Genomic DNA, 18,276 nt, shown 5'->3' on the forward strand with positions numbered 1-18,276 from the left:
CCTACGACAGCTTGGCTCTGCCTCTGTTCAAAGCTTTGTACGCATCGCGAAATAATACGCTAACTGAGGCCCCGGTGTCCACGAGCACCCGAGACATTATATAATGGTCCATTTGGAGCGTGATTAAGAAGGGATCATCATGGGGCATTTTCAGATCGGCTTCCTCCTCCTGCAGGAATGTCACCGATGTCCATCCGGTACCACCGTCTTGCCGCGGGGCCTTGTGGAAGTTGAAAACTTCCGGATGACCGAAACTAGAATTTCGCCTCTTCCTCTGGGGATGTAATTCCTTCGGGCCCCCACCGTGGATCGTGAAGATTTGGCCGTACACGTCCACCGCTCCTATCTCCTTAGCAGGCAGGTACCGTTGAAGCTTGCCCCTCTGGATAAGGGACTCGATAGTATTTTTTAAAGCAACACAGAGATTGGTATTGTGTCCGGCATCCTCATGATAAGTGCAGAATTTTCCGGTATCTTGCTGGGTAAGTTTACTCTTCGGGAACTTCCTTGGGGGTGGGCCCGGTATCTCATCCTTACTTTCGTTCCAAATAGTCTCGTATGAAGCGTTAAGGATTGTGAACACCTCATACCGGGGGGGTGGTGGTGTTCGCGGGACCTGTTGTACCCCTGGCTCCCGCTGATGGTGAGTGGTCCCATAACTGTTAGTCCTGGATGAGGACTCTTTGCTTCTTTTGCTCGAGGTATGGGGTGACCTGTCATGACTATGGGCCCACTCCCTCTTTCGTGGCTCATCCTTGACAGTTGAAGCCGGGGTTGGCACCCTTAGCTCTGGTCTGGGGGTATCCCCGTAGGTTTCGAATTCGGCCTGGGCGTGTCTGATGGCAGTGGCCATCAGCTCGTCGTAGTTGGCTGGAGGGTTATGGTTAATTCCATAGAGAAATTCTCCGCGCCTTAAGCCTCTCCTGAAAGCCAGCTCGGCCAGTTCCTTATTAAGGTCCCGGCACTTGGCGGTAGCCGCCTGCCACCGATTTACAAAAGACTTCAAAGTTTCATTCTCTCCCTGCTGGACCTTTAACAGGCCCTTTGGTGTGTGTATCCCATCGGTGCGTAAGATGAATCGAGCTACAAACTTGTCAGCTAATTCCTTGAAGTTCCCTACAGAACCGACCGGTAGTTCGTAGAACCAACTCAAAGCTTCCCCTGACAAGGTTTCCTGGAACATATTACAACACACCTCATCCGTATATCCCTTGGCGCTTGTTTGCGAGCGGAAGGCCTGTAGATGCTGGTAGGGGTCTCCAACCCCCGTGTAGTCAATCTTCAGTGGCTTCGACATATCCGCTCGAATGGCTCCTCTAACCTGTTGGGTGAAAGGACCCGGGCGGTCCTCGTAGGTGGCCAGGGCCCTCCAGGTGTCCCTGTTTTCTGTGGCCTGCACCCTTGCCTGCAGAGCATGCAAAGAGTTGCTCATTTGCACAAGTAATGCCGTGTTTGCGTCGGTTACCGGGGGGATATTCGGTACTGGCTGTGGTAATGGTGGTGGTGGTAGATGCCTCAAGCTTTCCGGGAATAATTCTACCGGTACTTGGATTACCCGCTGGGCAGCGCTCACGCCTGTTGCTGGTTGGGATGCCCTAGCCAGGGCCTGGGTGAGCGCCTCGTTGTGCTGGTGCCTCCGGTCCAGTGCTCGGGCCAGCGCTGCGTTTTCATCTTCCAGATCCTGCATCTTCTGTTGCGTAAGGCGGTTTGTTTCCCTATCGGTACTCTGTTGTTCCCGATCGATCCTGGATTGTTCCCTGAAGGCTGCTATCTCCGCCCGCATGGATTCCAATTCCGATACCGGAGACACTTGGTCCGGGACATGCGGTTCCAAGGATCCGAGGCCATGAATTTCTTCAACACCTGGCGCTTCTGCTGATGAAGTACCCGGAGAGAATATCAGTGCCCGGGCGACACTTCTACCCTCTCCTGCCGTTCCTTCCGGCTCAGTCATGATAGGACCCCTATCTGGCGCGCCAATGTTTCTGGTGGCTTTCTCCGGGTACCTCACACAGAATGCTATACCGTCTGGGGTATCGATGCACCTCCTAAATCCTGTGCCAAGAACACACGCTTAGAGGGATAAACCGTACCGGACGGTTTACACCTCTCCGATGCCTGAGTGAGAAGCTAATATAGATGTATAGTAAGTAAATAGTGGACAAAGGAGTTATTACCCGTAAAAGGTGGTTGTGCTAATGCCTTTATACTCGAGCATGTGAAGGAAGTCTCCCCCATCTTCGATGTGGGACACTAGTTGTTCTTCTGATGCCATATCAGTCCTCCTGTTATGTGGATAGTTGGGCTGTGCTGGCCTTGCCCAGGGCCCTGGGTGCCCGGGGTGGCATCCCAAATGAGCCCCGCCATGGTGGGTCGTGAACCCGGCCCATGGCATAGTACATGGGAGTACCGATGGGGCCCAGCCGATAGTGCCAAACTTAGTTGAGACTTCCCTAGTATGTACAACTCCTTTGATTAGCATTGATCCATTCAATAACATATTCGGTAATATTAGCAGTAGGATTATAAGGAAAGCTAAAGTTTGCATCAAAAATTACCTTATTCCTCCACTTCCAAATAAACCAACAGATGAAAATGAAAAGTTGGGACCAATTGAAGCCAATGCACTTACAGTTTTTTTGAAGAATACTTGCAGATATCCAACCATCCCAATCTAACATGAAGGTTCTGGAGATAGTGGCAGGGATATCGAAACACTTCCAAATGGCCATAGCTTGGGGACAATCTCTGAAGAGGTGAAGCATGGTTTCAGGTTCACCAGGACAGCAATGACAACTAGAATCAATGGTTAGGTGTCTCCTAGCTCTGTTCACATTTGTGGGCAATCTTTTATGCACAAACAACCATGTAAAAATCTTGAGTTTTGGAGGTATGTTGAGGTGCCAGATACTCTTCCAAATACTATTGTTCCTCATAGTAGGATTGATAACTCCATAATAAGCACTCTTAACTGAGAACTTACCAGTAGAAGAGTGTGACCAGATTGGTTTATCGGGAGAGTTTGATAGGCCAATTGGGATACTTAAGATTTTCTCAGCTATTTCAGAAGGAAGACATGCAAAAAGCAGGGTGGCATCCCACTCTTTTCCAATCCAAAAATCTTGAACCATGAGGTCTTTATCAACCATTGATTGATCAATAGCATGATCACATAGAATACCAATACCAGACTAATTTTCATTCCAAAAGGAAATAGAATTCCCATTACCAATCCTCCAACTAATACCTTGCCTCATAACAGAAGTACCTGTGCAAATGCTAGACCAAGTATAGGAGCAGTTAGTAGGCTTTTTATAATTTGGATCTAGGATATTATCATGCTTCAAGTATTTACTCTGAAAAACCTGACATCATAGACCCTCATCTTGTTGAAGTATTCTCCAGCTTATCTTTGCTAGCATGGCTTTGTTCATATCACAGGTTTTTTTTATTCCCAAACCGCCATCGTTTTTATGCTTGCAAATAGAATCCCAGCACACCATATGTATTTTCCTTTTTTCCTCACAATCTCCCCAAAGAAAATTCCTATTATCTTATCCAAAGTATCACATGTAGAGGCAGGAAGCTTAGTAGTTTGCATGGCATAGATAGGAGTGGAAGTTGTAACAGCTTGAACAAGAGTCAATCTCCTAGCCATATTGAGGGCTATACTTTTCCAACCTGCAAGCTTGTTCTGGACTTTATCCACAAGTTCAGAGTAAGTATGCATATTAACTCTAGAATGAATGAGAGGCATACCTAGATATTTTCCCAAGTTAGAGGTGAGAGGAGAACCACAAACTCGACTAATAGATCTGGCTATCCTTCGCTTGATGTTTGGAGAGCAATATAATTTGGACTTCTCAAAATTTACAGATTGTCCAGAGAGGCCACAGAATATATCCATGCATTTCTTCAAAACTCTAGTTTGAGTAGTAGAAGCTTCAGCAAATAAGATTAGATCATCTGCAAAAAATAAATGAGAAACAAAAGGTCCAGACTTTGAGGATTGAATTGGCTTCCATTGACCCACCTCAACTGCCGATTGAATCAAGTGAGATAAATTTTCCATACATAGCACAAAAATGTATGGAGAAAGGGGGTCTCCCTGTCTCACCCCTCTGCCAGCACTAAGTTTGCTAGATAAGTCCCCATTCACGATAACCTGAAAGGTAGTAGAAGTTATACAATGCATAATGAGCTTTGTAAGTGAGTCAGGAATCATAAGTTCAGTAAGGACTTGGTGAATAAAGCTCCAGCGCAGCTTGTCATAGGCTTTGGAAAGATCAATCTTCCAAACCATGAAACCCTTTTTACCTTTTGTTGTTCGACACTTATGGAGTATCTCTTGAGTAATGAGGATATTGTCGGAGATGTGTCTTCCAGGAACAAAACTTACTTGGTTGGGGCTGATCCAACTAGTGAGAATAGGTCTAATCCTTGCAACAATGATTTTGGAGATGATTTTATAAAGGGTGCTGCAAAGGCTTATAGGTCTGAATAAGTGCATATGTTTAGGACTTTCAGTCTTGGGCACCAAGGTAATGAGCGTATCGTTTAAACCATCAGGAATCTGACAAGTGTAAAAAGCATTAGAAACCAGCTGAATAATTTCTTCTCCACACATATTCCAGTGCTTTTGGTAAAATAAAGCAAGGTGGGATAAGAAAAAAGCAAACGGTCCACTAACGTTAGTGTTTTTTCAAGTTTCCCCCTAACAATTTTCCCTCTTCCCTCCACTTGGACTTCCTCTTCCTCACGGCTGAAACGTTTCTCACTCTTCCTATTTACCCTTTGGTCTCAATCCAAACTTCATTCATCTTTGGGTGCTGGTGCTTTGAACTTTCATCATCAAATCCTGGAGCTTTTAAACTACCAATAGAAAAAAGGGCAGATTTAATCTCAGCAGCAGTTACAGGTGTAGCAAGGTCATCCAATCTTGAATGCTCAATAGTAGGAAAAATGGAAGGGATAAGGATTCTCAAGTCAGGACCTTCCTCATATGCAAATAGCTTTTGAAAGAACATCATTGCTGTGTTTTTCATGTTGTCCGGAGCCTCACTCCACACACCATTAGCATAAAAAAGGTCATCGATTTTATTCCTTCTTCTTCTCACCATAGTTGTGATGTGAAAATTTTTTGTGTTTCTATCACCATCCTTGATCCATTTTTCTCTAGATTTTTGTTTCCATAGCATTGCTTCATGATCCCGGATGGTTTCATACTGCTGGGTAAGACTGTGTTCTAGCTTTCTCAGAAACTGATTATCTTTAATGCATAATAGCACCTTTGAATCCCACCTATTCTTGCCAGCAATCTTCTTTTTTGTCTAAAAATATTTCCAAAGGTCTCTTTGTTCCAGGTTTGCAACTCATATGCAAGTTTATCCGTTTTAGAAATTAGATCACCCTCAGAAGAGTTCCAAACCATATCCACAAATTCTCTATAATCAGTATGTTGCATCCACATAACATGAAAACGAAAGGGAGGATTAGATCTGAAGTTACTTACATTGGAATGGAGTTTCAAGAGCAAGGGGCAATAATCAGACTTCATTTTCGCTAGGTGTGAGATTTTAGCATTAGCAAGAGTACTCTCCAATCACCATTGCAAAATCCTCTATCCAACCTTTCTTTAACTTGTCCATTAGACCAAGTAAAAGAAGCACCATTGTATCCAAGGTCCATCATGGCTTCCCTTTGTACCCATTCTTTGAGACCCTTAAATTTTCCAGCATAAGAACCACCATTTTTGTCAGAGAAGTTCACCAGCTCATTAAAATCACCCAACACAACCCAAGGCAATTGAGTAGTTGCAGAAACAGCAGTTAAATATCTCCATAACCCTTGCCTGGTAGAGTAGCATGGACTAGCATAGAGACCAGTTAGAAGCCAATCTTGTAATCCCCCACCAGAAATTTTAACAGTAATTGATTGTGAGTTAGAGTCCCAAACATCAACTTGAAATTTAGTTTTCTTCCAGAGCACCCAAACACCACCTGAGAACCCACTTGCCTCCTCAATTCTGATCGGTGAAGCCAAGCTTTAACAGATGATTTTTAGCTTTACTAAATTGAACCCGAGGTTCACATATGATAAGAAAATCAATAGTATGCATTTTTACAAGGTCCATAATATCAGACCGAAAACTACCACTCCCTGCACCTCTAGCATTCCAAAAAAGAATTGTATCTATAACGATCAATGGAAGGGGAGGGTAAGAAACCCAATTCAGGCAACAATCATATCCTCCCCATCTGGAGAGGATAGAACAGGAGCAATATTGACCTTTTTGTCATTTTCACATATGTGATTGGCATTAGTAGGAGGAATGGAGCTATCTGAAATTGACTTATCTACCTCGCAAGCAACAATTACCTCCTCAGGTGGGGAATTCCCAAATTCACCATCAATAGATTTAGAAATATGTGTATCTGTGCTTATATTCTTAAAGGCATTCAGAATAGGGAACTCAGTAATAGGACTCTTTGTAGACTCAATAGATATCATAAGTTTCCTGTTAATTGTACCTTTCGTAGCTTTAGAGGTCACACTCAAGGGTTTTGAAGTTGAAGGCAGATTAGAGACATCCTTGAGAGGTGCAGCTTTGGGATGGTTTTTAGCAGCAGCACTACCTGCAATAACAGTGGCGTTATCATTTTTACTACTGCTTACCTGGTTTTTTTGAATAGGTTTCCACGTCTTCACAACTTTTTGCTCAGTAGTCTTCTCACTGGTGGAAGAAACCTTTCTCTGATTCTCAGTGTCTTCAGTTACATTATCTTGTAAGGGAGCAAACCTCGAACCCTGATTAGCTTTCTGCTTAGTTGTAGAACTATTGTTGCTCATTGGTTTCCTATTCCTGTAATTCATTACCATCCAAGGACCCATGTCCATACTTTGAGTTGGCGAAGGACCCTGAGTCGCCTTGTTATTTGGTTTAGTTTCAGCTTTATCCTCTTCCATTGCTTTCTCATGGGTAGCAGGAGCACTCACAGGTTCCTCAATAGTGGGGTTCGAAGCAATAGGTGGTTGCACAGTATCATCCACGGTGGTGTCTTGCACAATTTCATGTTCTGTGTTATATGGCCATTGACCCTTTACATGACCATAGACACCACAGTTGAAACAGATGGTAGAAATGCCTTCATAGACTACCCCATACGCCTGAAAATCAACTTCCACAAAGGGCTTTAACGGTTCATTGGGATTCACTTCCACACAGATTCTACAGAACTTTCCTCTTGCCTGGGCAAGTGTAACTTTGTCAATTTTCAAAACAGGTCCAATCAGGTTACCAATCTTCCTCATGGTGAAATCTTTGAAATACTTCAAGGGTAGACCCAAAATTCGAACCCATATTGCCATCCTATTAATTTTCTCAACCATGGGGTTGAAATCTGGTCTCCACTTTTGGACAACAAGAGTTTGCCCGGAAATAATCCAAGGACCACCACATAAAACATAATCCAGATCTTCAAACAGTTGAAATTTCACAACAAAAAACCCATTTGGAATATCAATCAATTGCCATGGCCCCTTTAATTTCCATTTTCGAGTTAAACCACGATGCATAAATTCAAAGGCATTATCAGATTTGGGGTTGCCCATCAACTTGACAATAGCTGCACAATTCCAATCTAGATTGAGCTTCTCCTCAACTTTTTGAGAAAAACTGATGTTTGGACCACGCTTACCTTCAGAAATTTCATAGTCATCATCTTCAAGAGTGAAATCACCGAGCATAGCCTTACTGCTTAAAACCCTAGACCCCAAAGGTTGGAGTAGAGTACTAGCGTAGCTCAACGGAGCAGCGGCTTGGGGAACTGATTCAGTAGGGGTTGATTCCATCGAATCCAAGCAGATGTTTTGAAAGGCCGGTGAAACATCGTCATCGTAGTGTAGACGTTTACGCGGAGCTGACGAAGCAGGCTCTCCTCCGCCACACCCCTTGGGGGTGGAGGAGAAGACAAAGGTGGGTGTCGTCGTTGCCACAGGGAGGCCGACGGGAACAAAATCGGGTTGAGATGATCTGGGATTAGCTCCAATTGGGGGGAAGAGAGACCGTTGGAGCAGAGAAAAATCGCGCGCGTGGGGCGCGTTCAATAGCAGTGCGCGTTTAAGATGTTTTTTTTTTTTTTGGTGTAAAGGGGGTACAAAGCCCAAAGAAAACAAAACAGAACTAACAATTTTGCCCCTATTATTAAATTGAAATTGATCAATCTCTCTTTCTCCCCCCTCCCCTCCCCTCTTCGATCTATTTTTTCTCTCCTCCCATCCCAACGTGGCCCGCTCTCTCACCAAGCTCAACCTCCTGACGGCGTCGTTTACCGAGGGTTTCAAAACCAACGAGATCCGATACATCACCGAGGCCTGCCCCAAGCTTCAGCAGCTCTTTGCTGCTTGTATGTTCTATCCTAGATACATAGGGTTCGTCAGGGAGGAGACTCTCTTGGCCATATCGAGCAATTGCCCGGAGCTCAGAGTCGTCCATCTCATTGATACGTCGTCGTTGGCCAAAGCGCGTGGGGATCCAAACGACGACGGTTTCACATCGGAGGACGCTCAGATTGGGCGGGCGGCTTTGATCGACTTCTTCTCCAGGCTTCCTTTGCTGGAAGAGCTGGTACTAGATGTGTGTAAGAATGTGAGGGACAGTGGACTGGCCTTGGAGGTTCTTGCTTCCAAGTGTCCCAGACTGAGAGCTCTCAAGCTTGGCCAGTTCCATGGGCTGTGCTCGGCGGTTGGGTCCCAGCTCGACGGCATTGCTCTGTGTCAGGGGCTGGAGTCACTGTCGATTAAGAACTCTGCGGATTTGACAAATATGGGATTGATCGAACTCTGCACTACCTCTCTCCTCTTCGATCTATTTTCAGTCCAAGCGGGCCACGTTGGTGAAAGTTTTATTGAGTAGTTATACATGTCTATTGCGAGGCAATAATATGATTATTAGGAGGCAATAATATGAGTATTGAGGGCAATAATATGCATATAAATTGATCAATTGTGCCTGTAGTGTATTCATTTTGGTTTTGGGAGTTTATGCAATTCACTGGAGGGCAATAATATGATTATTGGAGGCAATAATATGAGTATTGGGGGGCAATAATATGAGTATTGAGGGGCAATAATATGATTACTGGGGGGCAATAATATGGTTACTGGGTATTATTAGGGGGCAATAAATTCAGACGCCGGATTCCGGTCATCGGTCGCTTGAGTCCGGTCACCGGTCGCCGGAGTCCGCCACCGGAGTCAAACAAGGTCTCCAATGACTTATTTCTCAAAGTGACAAAGAAGGAGAGGGCAAAATTGTCCCAAAAATGAATTAAAAAAATACTTAATTGGGTATTAGGGAAATAATCTCTTAGAGTGTTTGGGTAAGTGGGCAATTTTTAAGCTAAAATTGGGTAAATGATCATTTCCCCTTATTTATATTGAAAGGTCAATGGATCATTTCCTAGTTGAGACTAGGAAAATATCGCCGGAATCCAATATTTTCTGCTATATATGGCACCAATTTATGTGATGCTTATATTGATTGCTGAAATTTTGCGAATAAATATCCCATTCGGAAAGAAATCAATGATCCATTCCATAAATATTAAACAAAAATACTCTTATATTATGGGTTTTGTCACTTGCCCATTTGGAGTCCTTACCAAATTTACAAAATTAAATCCTGATTGCAAGAGAATCTCTACAAAATTAAATCAAGATTTCGGGAGAATCTCTACAAAATTAAATCAAGATTCTAAGGGAATCTCTACAACTTTGGAGTTCTACAAGCTAGCTCCGTTAAAGCAAAGCATTGCGACAAGCTAAAATGGAAAAGCCGTCAAAGTCAAGGCGACCAAAAAAAAAAAAAGAGTCAAATTCAAAACTTCAAGTCACACCTCCAACACGTGACAACATGTTTACGGCGCACCTGGAAGTGGGGGCATTTGTAGACACCAAAAATTTAATGAAAATAAAATTCATTAAATAATTCGGTCAACACTTGAAATTATGACCGAACGAACACAGTCGGCATGTGGGTCCTACAAAATGTGCACGTGGCTTGTGAGTAAGCAAAATCACGCACACTCAGAGAACGACACTTGGCGACACATGAAAGGCCCGACGGCAATAAATGAATTTATTCCGGCTAAATCAATTGATATTAAGGCAGATCAATCAAATTAAATCAATTGATTCCGAGTCAAATCAAGTATTAAATTTCGTCTGCTGATTAGATGTCAATTTATTTAAATTGATAATCAAGATGAAAATCAGCCATCAAATTAATTGGCTAAATTTCTTAATAGTCGTGATTAAATCAATTAATTAAAGCTGATTGATTTGATTATGCTATTAATGAAATACAATTAAAATTAGCCATCAAATTGATTGGCTAATTTCTTAATGGTCATGATTAAATCAGTTAATTAAGGCTGATTGATTTGATTATATTATTAAGGAAAAAACAATTAAAATCAGCCATCAAATTGATTGGCTACTTCCTTAATGATCGTGATTAAATCAGTTAATTAAGGCTGATTGATTTGATTATGTTATTAAGAAAAATGCAATTAATTGCGTGTCATCAAGGCATTTCAAATTGAGAGAGACGCCGACACTATAAATACCCCCTCTCAAATCAAGAGAAGGACTTCAGCCAAAAAAAAGAGAAGAGAACACTCTCAAAATTTCTGAAGCCTCCCAAGTTCGTGAAGAACCATCAAGCTGTCAAATAACCAGTTCCTCGCCAACTTCAAGCCAAAGCTATCGTCACGTGTCAACTCTCGTGATCATTGTACCACTCAAGATCAAGCGTCAAGCCCTTGAGTGAAATTCATCGTCGGAGATAGAATCAGAGGATTACCAAATATTGTAACTCGCACTTAAATTAATAAAATTATTATTTTTGTACACGTGTCTGCATTCTATTTGTTTTCAGATTCCCCTGTTTACACATACGTCTTTGTAAGATGGTTTTCTACTACATATACAAATTGGTAAGCAGCAGCTTATCCATTTCGGACGCGGTTGAGAGCATCTTTATCAGACTCTCTATTGTGGCTCCTTAGCTATTTTGGAGAGCATGTTTAGTTTTTTATCTATTTTAGCAGCTGCACCAGACTCCTAAGTGACTCTCTATTATAACTTTTAGCTATCTCGCTCCTAAATATAGAGAGCGGGATGAGGCTCTCTATAATTTAAAACATTCATTTTAAGTTATTTTATGTAATTTATAAATACATTTAAACTATTTAATATTCATTTAAAAAATAATATAAATTCAAAACTAGCTGAAATAGAGAGCATTGATGCAGACGTAATTCTAAAGTGGCTAGCTAAAATGACTTTTTAGCTACTTTAGCTAAAATTTGACTCAAAAATGGCTAGCATTGCTAAAGATGCTCTAATGCTATATATCTAACTGCCGATAATATATTTTAGAAATTTGTAGCTTAATTTGTGATTAATTTTTGTAGCTTCAATTTAAAAAAGGCTAAACCTAAAAGGATAATACTTGGCTGACCACATATGGTCAGCCACTCCTAACCAACCACAACGTGTTTCTTTCACAGATTGACACGTGTCATTTCCCTAAAAAAAAAAAACATTTGAGTTCTTCCTCCGCCATTAGATGATCCAGATCTATTCTTCCTCTCTCCCTCATCAAATCCCAAATCCAAAACCAATGGTACTAATCATAATAATGGTGATGATCGATCATTATCACAAGAATTTTGATATGACCAATGGGAAGAAGACTACATCTACTTCTAGTTCAGTTCGAAATCACACGCATCAAGCTTCTTAGGCCAACTGATACTCTTGTTCTTAGCCAAGTACTCATTAGTCATCACAACTCAAGGTTTGTTCTTTTCTAGCTAGTAGTCCTTTTCTTAATTACTGTTTTCTATTTTTGGTTTTTGGGTTGTGGGTTTCAGTGGATCATGAAGGGTCTGTGGGCAAAGAAACAAGCAAAAGGGAAGAGATCAAACCAGTTTGAGCCACTAACAGCAGCAGAGAGGTTGCAGAGAGAGACAGCAGCAACAATTAGCAGAAGATCTGAGGCTGCTTCTTCCTCCACCACAATCACTCTACCATCACTCTATGTGGTATGGAGATTGGAGAAACTCATAACCATGTGGGGACGAAGAGTTCTTAGAAGGAGAAAACAGAAGAAGAGGAGAAGGACTTTGAATTAAAAAATAAAAAAAACATAGGTGTTGAGATTTTAGGAGATACACGTAGGTATAGTTAGGAATGGCTGAATATATGTATGGTTAGGAATGTGGTCAGCCAAGTATTGTCCAAACTAAAAATGAAACTTTCTTTAGCGATATTTTGTTTAAAAAAAAACATGTCTTATCTATAAACCGACTGTTAATTGTTTGAGGGTCTCATTAGCTCTCGTGTCCTTTTTTCTTATCTTTTTTCTTTTCTCTTAAATTGTTGAGGTTTGTATTTTGTCTATTTTGAATTTTATCATCAAATCAATGAAGGCGACCCTTTTAGGCTAAGGCGACAAACAACGCATTTAAGCGAATGGAGCCGTGAACACCCTTTTCCAACTTGGATAGTGAATAGGGGTGTAAATCAGCCGAGCCGGAGCGAATACCAAGGTGATCATGTTCGGCTCATTTGTTTTTTATCGAGTTCGAGCCGGGCTAAAGCTTGAATTTTTTTTTCATGCTCAAGCTCGGCTCGGCTTGAATATTTTTCTTAAGCTCGAGCTAGGCTTGGCTCGGCTCAATTTATTGGACGAGCTCGAGCTTGAATAGGCTCGGCTGGGTTCATTTGACTTTAAATTTAAAAAATAAAAAAAGAAGAAAGAAAATTTAAAATAATTAATCCAATGTCTAACCATCACACAAATCCCTTTTGACTTTATTGTAATTTATTTTACTTAAATTCTCAGATTCTCTTCCAATTGAAAATTAAGGTAATAAAAAGAATTAATGATTTGAGACTAGAAAAATTATATTTTTATTTATATTATAAATTTTCATGAGTCGAGTTTTAACAAACGTCGAGCTACTCATGAGCTGGACGAGCCGAATACATCATTATTCAAGCTCGGCTCGTTTTTTTGTCGAACCTAATATTGAGCTCAAACTCGGCTCATTTATCTTACGAACACGAGCCGAACGAGCTAAAATCGAGCCGAATACGAGTCGAACACGAGCTGTATCGAGCCTATTTTTAGCCCTAATAGTGAAAGGCACAACATCCAAGGACTTTTTAGCTTGATTTGAAACAGCAAAAATGTAACGTCATTCATTGCTCCATACTATATAGTTCCCCAGCGGCTGCAGATCATACTATTTAGGGTACTATATGGCATTATTGAACTTATCTTGACAGCCTTACCAATTTGATAATTTTTTTTTTTTTTTTGGCAATGACAATTTGATGATAAACGAAGGACACTTCTGAAAGCTTTAAATCGTAGTTGGGGTGAGTAGTAGCGTTGTGCATTAATAACACACTGCAACTCTTACCCTTCACCTAAGAAACTGCAAAGAGAGCCATTTCCATGGAGTCTTCTTCCTCTCCAGCCAACTTTCCAAGATGGGCACCAAGTCCAAGCCCCTCAAGATTATTACTATCACCAGTGGAAGACACCAAGATCAAGAGTAGTGCTGCTCATGATTTTGCAGAAGATGGCATATCCTTATCATGTTCTAGCATGGAAAGGATTTTCCCATTTAGCATTGGATTCAAAGGCACTACTACTAGTACTGCTTATGCTTCTGCGGTTGAAAAGTCACTAGAAGCTGAAAATGCTTATGTCCGAAGGAGTGGTGCTACTCATGTTGAACTTGGGTCAAGAGAGAATGGTATTTCTTTGACATGGGAGGACTTGTGGGTCGGAGTAGGTTATAGGAAAAGTGGGCAGAAGATGATTTTGCAGGGGCTTACTGGGTTTGCTCAACCTGGTGAGGTTTTGGCTATAATGGGTCCTTCTGGCTGTGGCAAATCGACCCTTTTGGATGCTTTGGCAGGTATATACTCGAATATAAATTATTTCTTTGTTTTCTTGGTGAATACCATGTTCTACGGCTCGAATCTGTAGTCAATCCTATTTCCGATAGGAATAATTGAAAAAAGTCTGGAATCTTGGATTACTAATTGGTTGAATATTAGCAATCAGTACTCCAGAGAAACAAATCTGGATCTCTATATTTGCTCATAGACAAACTTATTGGGCTAATATATTGATAAAACTTGTTCACATTGTTTCCTTGCAATGAGTACAGACCTAAGGAAGTGCTTTCCAAGGAAGCAGCAAATATGTGCTACTTCAGAAATTAAGCACCGTAAAACGCTTTTAGCGTTTCTAGAACAATATCACACAAACTCCAACCATGGGTGATTAGGAATTTAGGAGACCTGAGCAAGTAATTAATTAATGGTTTTGTGTTGAAATAATATGGTTCAGTAAAAGGTGAGATCGATTAGGGTTGAGGTACTTTAAATATGCAAGTCTTCTCCATATATATATATTTTTTTTTTTCTCTTTTTTTATTAAGAGGATCAAAGGGTTTCACTCATGCCTCCATGGTGACTTGAACCCATGACTTCATACATAGGTAGTAGGTGCTCTAACCACTGAGCTAACTAATTAGACATGTACAAGTCTTCTCCATATAATAATTTGTTCTCTTAAAATACAGACTTTAAATTTTTCAGGAAGGCTAAGTTCAAGCGCACAGCAGAGAGGAAAGATCTTAATCAATGGCCGGAAAGAAAATCTTGCCTACGGAACCTCGGTAAGAAAATTGAATAAAACATGGGATTGGCGCTCTGAAATTCTCACTGATCAATACATTGTCATGTGAATTGTTGACGGGGGTTAATGTAAGTTAAGTGATCATGTTGAAACTATTGTTATAAAAATCGCACGGCGGTAGGCAGGCGATGGAGAATGGCCTAGTGCCTAGGTGTTTAGACAAGGCTTAGACGAATATTTACTTTATTTTTATTTTATTTTATTTTATTATGCAACATATAAATGAGTGTAATTAAAACAAAAAACTATACTTGGCAAAGTTAAGCATATAATTTAAAAGTGTCATATTTGACCTAAAAAAATATTTTAAATATTTTTTTTGAATCCGGCTAGGACGCTGTGCAGAGAGATTTTCATAACACTGGTTTAGAATTATTCGAAATTAATAGGCTTAAATATTTATTAATTTCTCATTTTTTTTGGAAATAAGAATTCAGATCCTAAACTTATGTCTATATCGTCATTGGTATAGGCATATGTGACACAAGATGACACGCTAATGACAACATTAACAGTAAGGGAAGTTGTGAATTACTCGGCACAACTACAACTCCCTAACTCCATGTCGAAAACAGAAAAGAAGGAAAGAGCAGAGACGACGATAAGGGAGATGGGTTTGCAAGACTCCATGGACACAAGAATTGGAGGTTGGAGGAGAAAAGGCCTCAGTGGTGGACAAAAAAGAAGAGTTAGCATCTGCATTGAAATCTTAACTCGTCCGAAGCTTCTATTCCTCGATGAGCCTACTAGTGGACTAGACAGTGCAGCATCTTACCATGTCATGAACCGCATTATTAAACTGGCTCACCGTGATGGAAGGACAGTCATTTCATCAATTCATCAACCTAGCAGTGAAGTGTTTGAGCTTTTCCAAAATCTTTGTCTTCTCTCCTCTGGTAGAACAGTCTATTTTGGCCCTGCTTCAGCGGCAGAACAGGTATTGCTTCCTTTGGAGAATGAATGTGAATTCACGTATTATTCTGACTTTCATGGGAACAAAGTTGAGTTTTTATAAACACTTAAACAATAGTACCTGTCATGGTGCAGTTTTTTGCTTTAAATGGCTTCCCATGCCCAGCTCTGAGAAACCCATCAGATCACTGCCTGAGAACTATAAACAAGGATTTTGATAGTGTAAGTCTTCTTATAACAATTATTATCCCTGTAGAATTTTTTTTGCAGGAAAATAATTTCTATCCTTGTAGCATGAATTTATGGAAACTGTAGCAAAAAGTTTACTTCAGTATTGAATTTTAGGACATTGAACAAGGGCTTGATGGAAAAACAAGCACCGAGGAAGCAATTGAGATTCTCATAAATTCATACAAGTCTTCAGGAACTTTCAAGCAACTTGAGCACCGAGTAACTGAAATTTGCCAACAGGTCAGTTACTAGTCTTATGGTTTGGAATGATCCATCTCCAATTCCAGTATTATCAAGGAATGTAGGTATAAAGCAAAAGGTTTAATGATTACCTTACTCTTTTTACTGTCTGGTAGAAAGGTGGAGCTCTAATGAAAGGAAGCCAAGCCAACTTTATAACTCAATGCCTGGTTTTGACAAGGAGATCATTCGTGAATATGTACCGAGATCTAGGCTACTACTGGCTTCGTCTTGCAATTTACATTGCCATGTGCTTATGTGTAGGGACTATTTATCATGAAATTGACTCCACTTTTGACTCAATACAGGTAATTTAATTAGTGAAGATATGAGTGAGATGTTTGTGTCCTAATGTTCTACCATTTTAGCTGTTCTAGTACATTAGCCAATGATTTAATACCTTCAAAATGAATGTACTTTTTTCAGGATAGAGCATCAATGCTCATGTTTGTTGCAGCATTCTTAACTTTCATGGCAATAGGTGGATTTCCTTCTTTTGTAGAAGACATGAAGGTGAGTAAGCATAGTCATGCACTACACATATATTCATTATTCTTTATTGATAATCTGACCCCTTTTCTCTGTCACCAACCAGATTTTCGAGCGTGAAAGATTAAACGGGCACTATGGTGCTGCTGCATTTGTTGTTGGAAACTCATTTTCTTCCATTCCATACTTACTGATGATCTCTTTAATTCCTGGAGCAATAACCTATTTCCTTGTTGGCCTTCAGAAGAGCTTTGACCACTTCACCTATTTTGCATTGGTTCTGTTTGTGTGTCTGATGTTGGTTGAGAGCCTGATGATGATTGTAGCAAGCATTGTGCCAGATTTCCTCATGGGTGTTATCACAGGTTCTGGAATTCTAGGAGTGATGTTGTTGAATGGAGGTTTCTTCCGAAAACCTCACGATCTTCCAAACCCCTTCTGGAGATACCCAATGTACTATATTGGATTCCACAAGTATGTAAATCAAGGATTCTACAAGAATGAGTTTGAAGGACTAACATTTCCCAGTAATCAAGCAGGAGGGCCACCCATCATTACTGGTGAAGAAATATTGAAGAGTATTTGGCAAATGGAGATGGGCTACTCTAAGTGGGTTGATCTTGCCATTTTGTTTGGAATGGTAATTGTTTACAGGCTCATGTTCTTTGGAATCATCAAGACAAGTGAAAAGGTCGCACCAATCATCAAAGCTCTTCTTAACAGTTCTTAAAAGTTAATAGGTAACTCATCTTCCTAGCCTACAGTGTAAGCAAGACTATTGTTTGTATATGCTACAATAGTATGTAGAATACATTGACATGTCTATTCAAGTATTCAACCATGCTTCAAGTTGTTAGAACCAATGTTTTAAAACGCTGAGGCGCAATCCGAGGCGTTTTCGGGAGAGCCTTGTGAAGGCGTAAGCCTTGCATATAATAAAGAAAAAATATATATAACTATACTAGAACATCAATATTATAGATTGTTTTTCAGTATCTGGGCAGTCATCCTAAAACAAAATCCTTGCAACTTAGCTTAAGCATTAGGTGATCTTTGAATGATTCAATATCTTCAATCACAATGGTTAAATGATTTTTCACCTGCAACCAACTTGAATAATTCTGTTTTAGAACAAAGTATTTGATTGTAACAAGGATTGGTGATATATTAAAATATGTCATTTGTTAGGATATGATAGAGTCCTATTCAACTAATAACACTAGCTAGCTATATATTAAGACCTTTCCTTTCCAATTCTCTAAACCTCACGAGTCTGATCAACACGCACAATGGAATTCTGAATATATATGGTGCCAGAAAGAAGAAGCATGTAAGTCATGGCCTTCTTTTTTTTTTTTCTTTTTTTTCCTCTCTCTCTCTCTCTCCTTCTCTAAGGCGTAGGCCTTTGCCTTGCCTTTCACGCCTTCTGTGCCTTCAGCGCCTTGGGCGTACGCTTTTTAAGCCTTTGAGCCTTGCGATCAAAACAGACGCAGTAGAATTGGAAAATTGTGCCTTTCAGGCCTTAAGGCGCGCATAAGGCGCTCTTTTTAATACAGAGGTTAGAACCAATCAGTATATGCATGTACAAACAGTATATAATACGAATATAAACAATT

The 18,276-nt window shown here is 40.5% G+C and overlaps 3 protein-coding genes across 3 annotated transcripts; 1 reads left to right on the forward strand and 2 right to left on the reverse strand.

Moving 5' to 3' along the window:
- Positions 1-2,453: 2,453 nt before the first annotated feature.
- On the reverse strand, positions 2,454-6,174 carry LOC133724594 (uncharacterized). The gene is made up of 5 exons (XM_062151358.1): positions 6,125-6,174; positions 5,596-6,025; positions 4,812-5,330; positions 3,527-4,573; positions 2,454-3,191 (listed from the first exon to the last, which is right to left on the reverse strand). The coding sequence occupies exons 1-5, from the start codon at positions 6,172-6,174 to the stop codon at positions 2,454-2,456; spliced, it is 2,784 nt and encodes a 927-aa protein (XP_062007342.1).
- Positions 6,175-6,231: 57 nt separating this feature from the next.
- On the reverse strand, positions 6,232-7,851 carry LOC133724601 (uncharacterized). Its single transcript, XM_062151364.1, has one exon. It carries the CDS (start codon positions 7,849-7,851, stop codon positions 6,232-6,234), a length of 1,620 nt encoding a protein of 539 aa, XP_062007348.1.
- A 5,605-nt stretch (positions 7,852-13,456) lies between these two features.
- On the forward strand, positions 13,457-17,390 carry LOC133742119 (ABC transporter G family member 1-like). Its single transcript, XM_062170070.1, has 8 exons — positions 13,457-14,000; positions 14,689-14,768; positions 15,261-15,725; positions 15,836-15,922; positions 16,046-16,175; positions 16,292-16,479; positions 16,598-16,684; positions 16,767-17,390. Exons 1-8 carry the CDS (start codon positions 13,532-13,534, stop codon positions 17,388-17,390), a joined length of 2,130 nt encoding a protein of 709 aa, XP_062026054.1. The 5' UTR covers positions 13,457-13,531.
- The last annotated feature ends 886 nt before the right edge of the window (positions 17,391-18,276 follow it).

This window comes from Rosa rugosa, chromosome 1 (assembly GCF_958449725.1).
Source record: "Rosa rugosa chromosome 1, drRosRugo1.1, whole genome shotgun sequence".
Lineage (NCBI taxonomy): Eukaryota > Viridiplantae > Streptophyta > Magnoliopsida > Rosales > Rosaceae > Rosa > Rosa rugosa.

Coding starts and splice junctions, on each gene's coding strand:
- LOC133724594 (XM_062151358.1), bottom strand. CDS start 6,174: ATGCTAGAGGTGCAGGGAGTGGTAGTTTTCGGTCTGATATTATGGACC. Junction 6,026..6,124: donor GGTCTGATATTATGGACCTT/GTAAAAATGCAT, acceptor TTCACCGATCAG/AATTGAGGAGGCAAGTGGGT. Junction 4,574..4,811: donor AGCACCCAAAGATGAATGAA/GTTTGGATTGAG, acceptor TACACTTGTCAG/ATTCCTGATGGTTTAAACGA.
- LOC133724601 (XM_062151364.1), bottom strand. CDS start 7,851: ATGGAATCAACCCCTACTGAATCAGTTCCCCAAGCCGCTGCTCCGTTG.
- LOC133742119 (XM_062170070.1), top strand. CDS start 13,532: ATGGAGTCTTCTTCCTCTCCAGCCAACTTTCCAAGATGGGCACCAAGT. Junction 15,923..16,045: donor TAAACAAGGATTTTGATAGT/GTAAGTCTTCTT, acceptor ATTGAATTTTAG/GACATTGAACAAGGGCTTGA. Junction 16,480..16,597: donor CCACTTTTGACTCAATACAG/GTAATTTAATTA, acceptor TACTTTTTTCAG/GATAGAGCATCAATGCTCAT.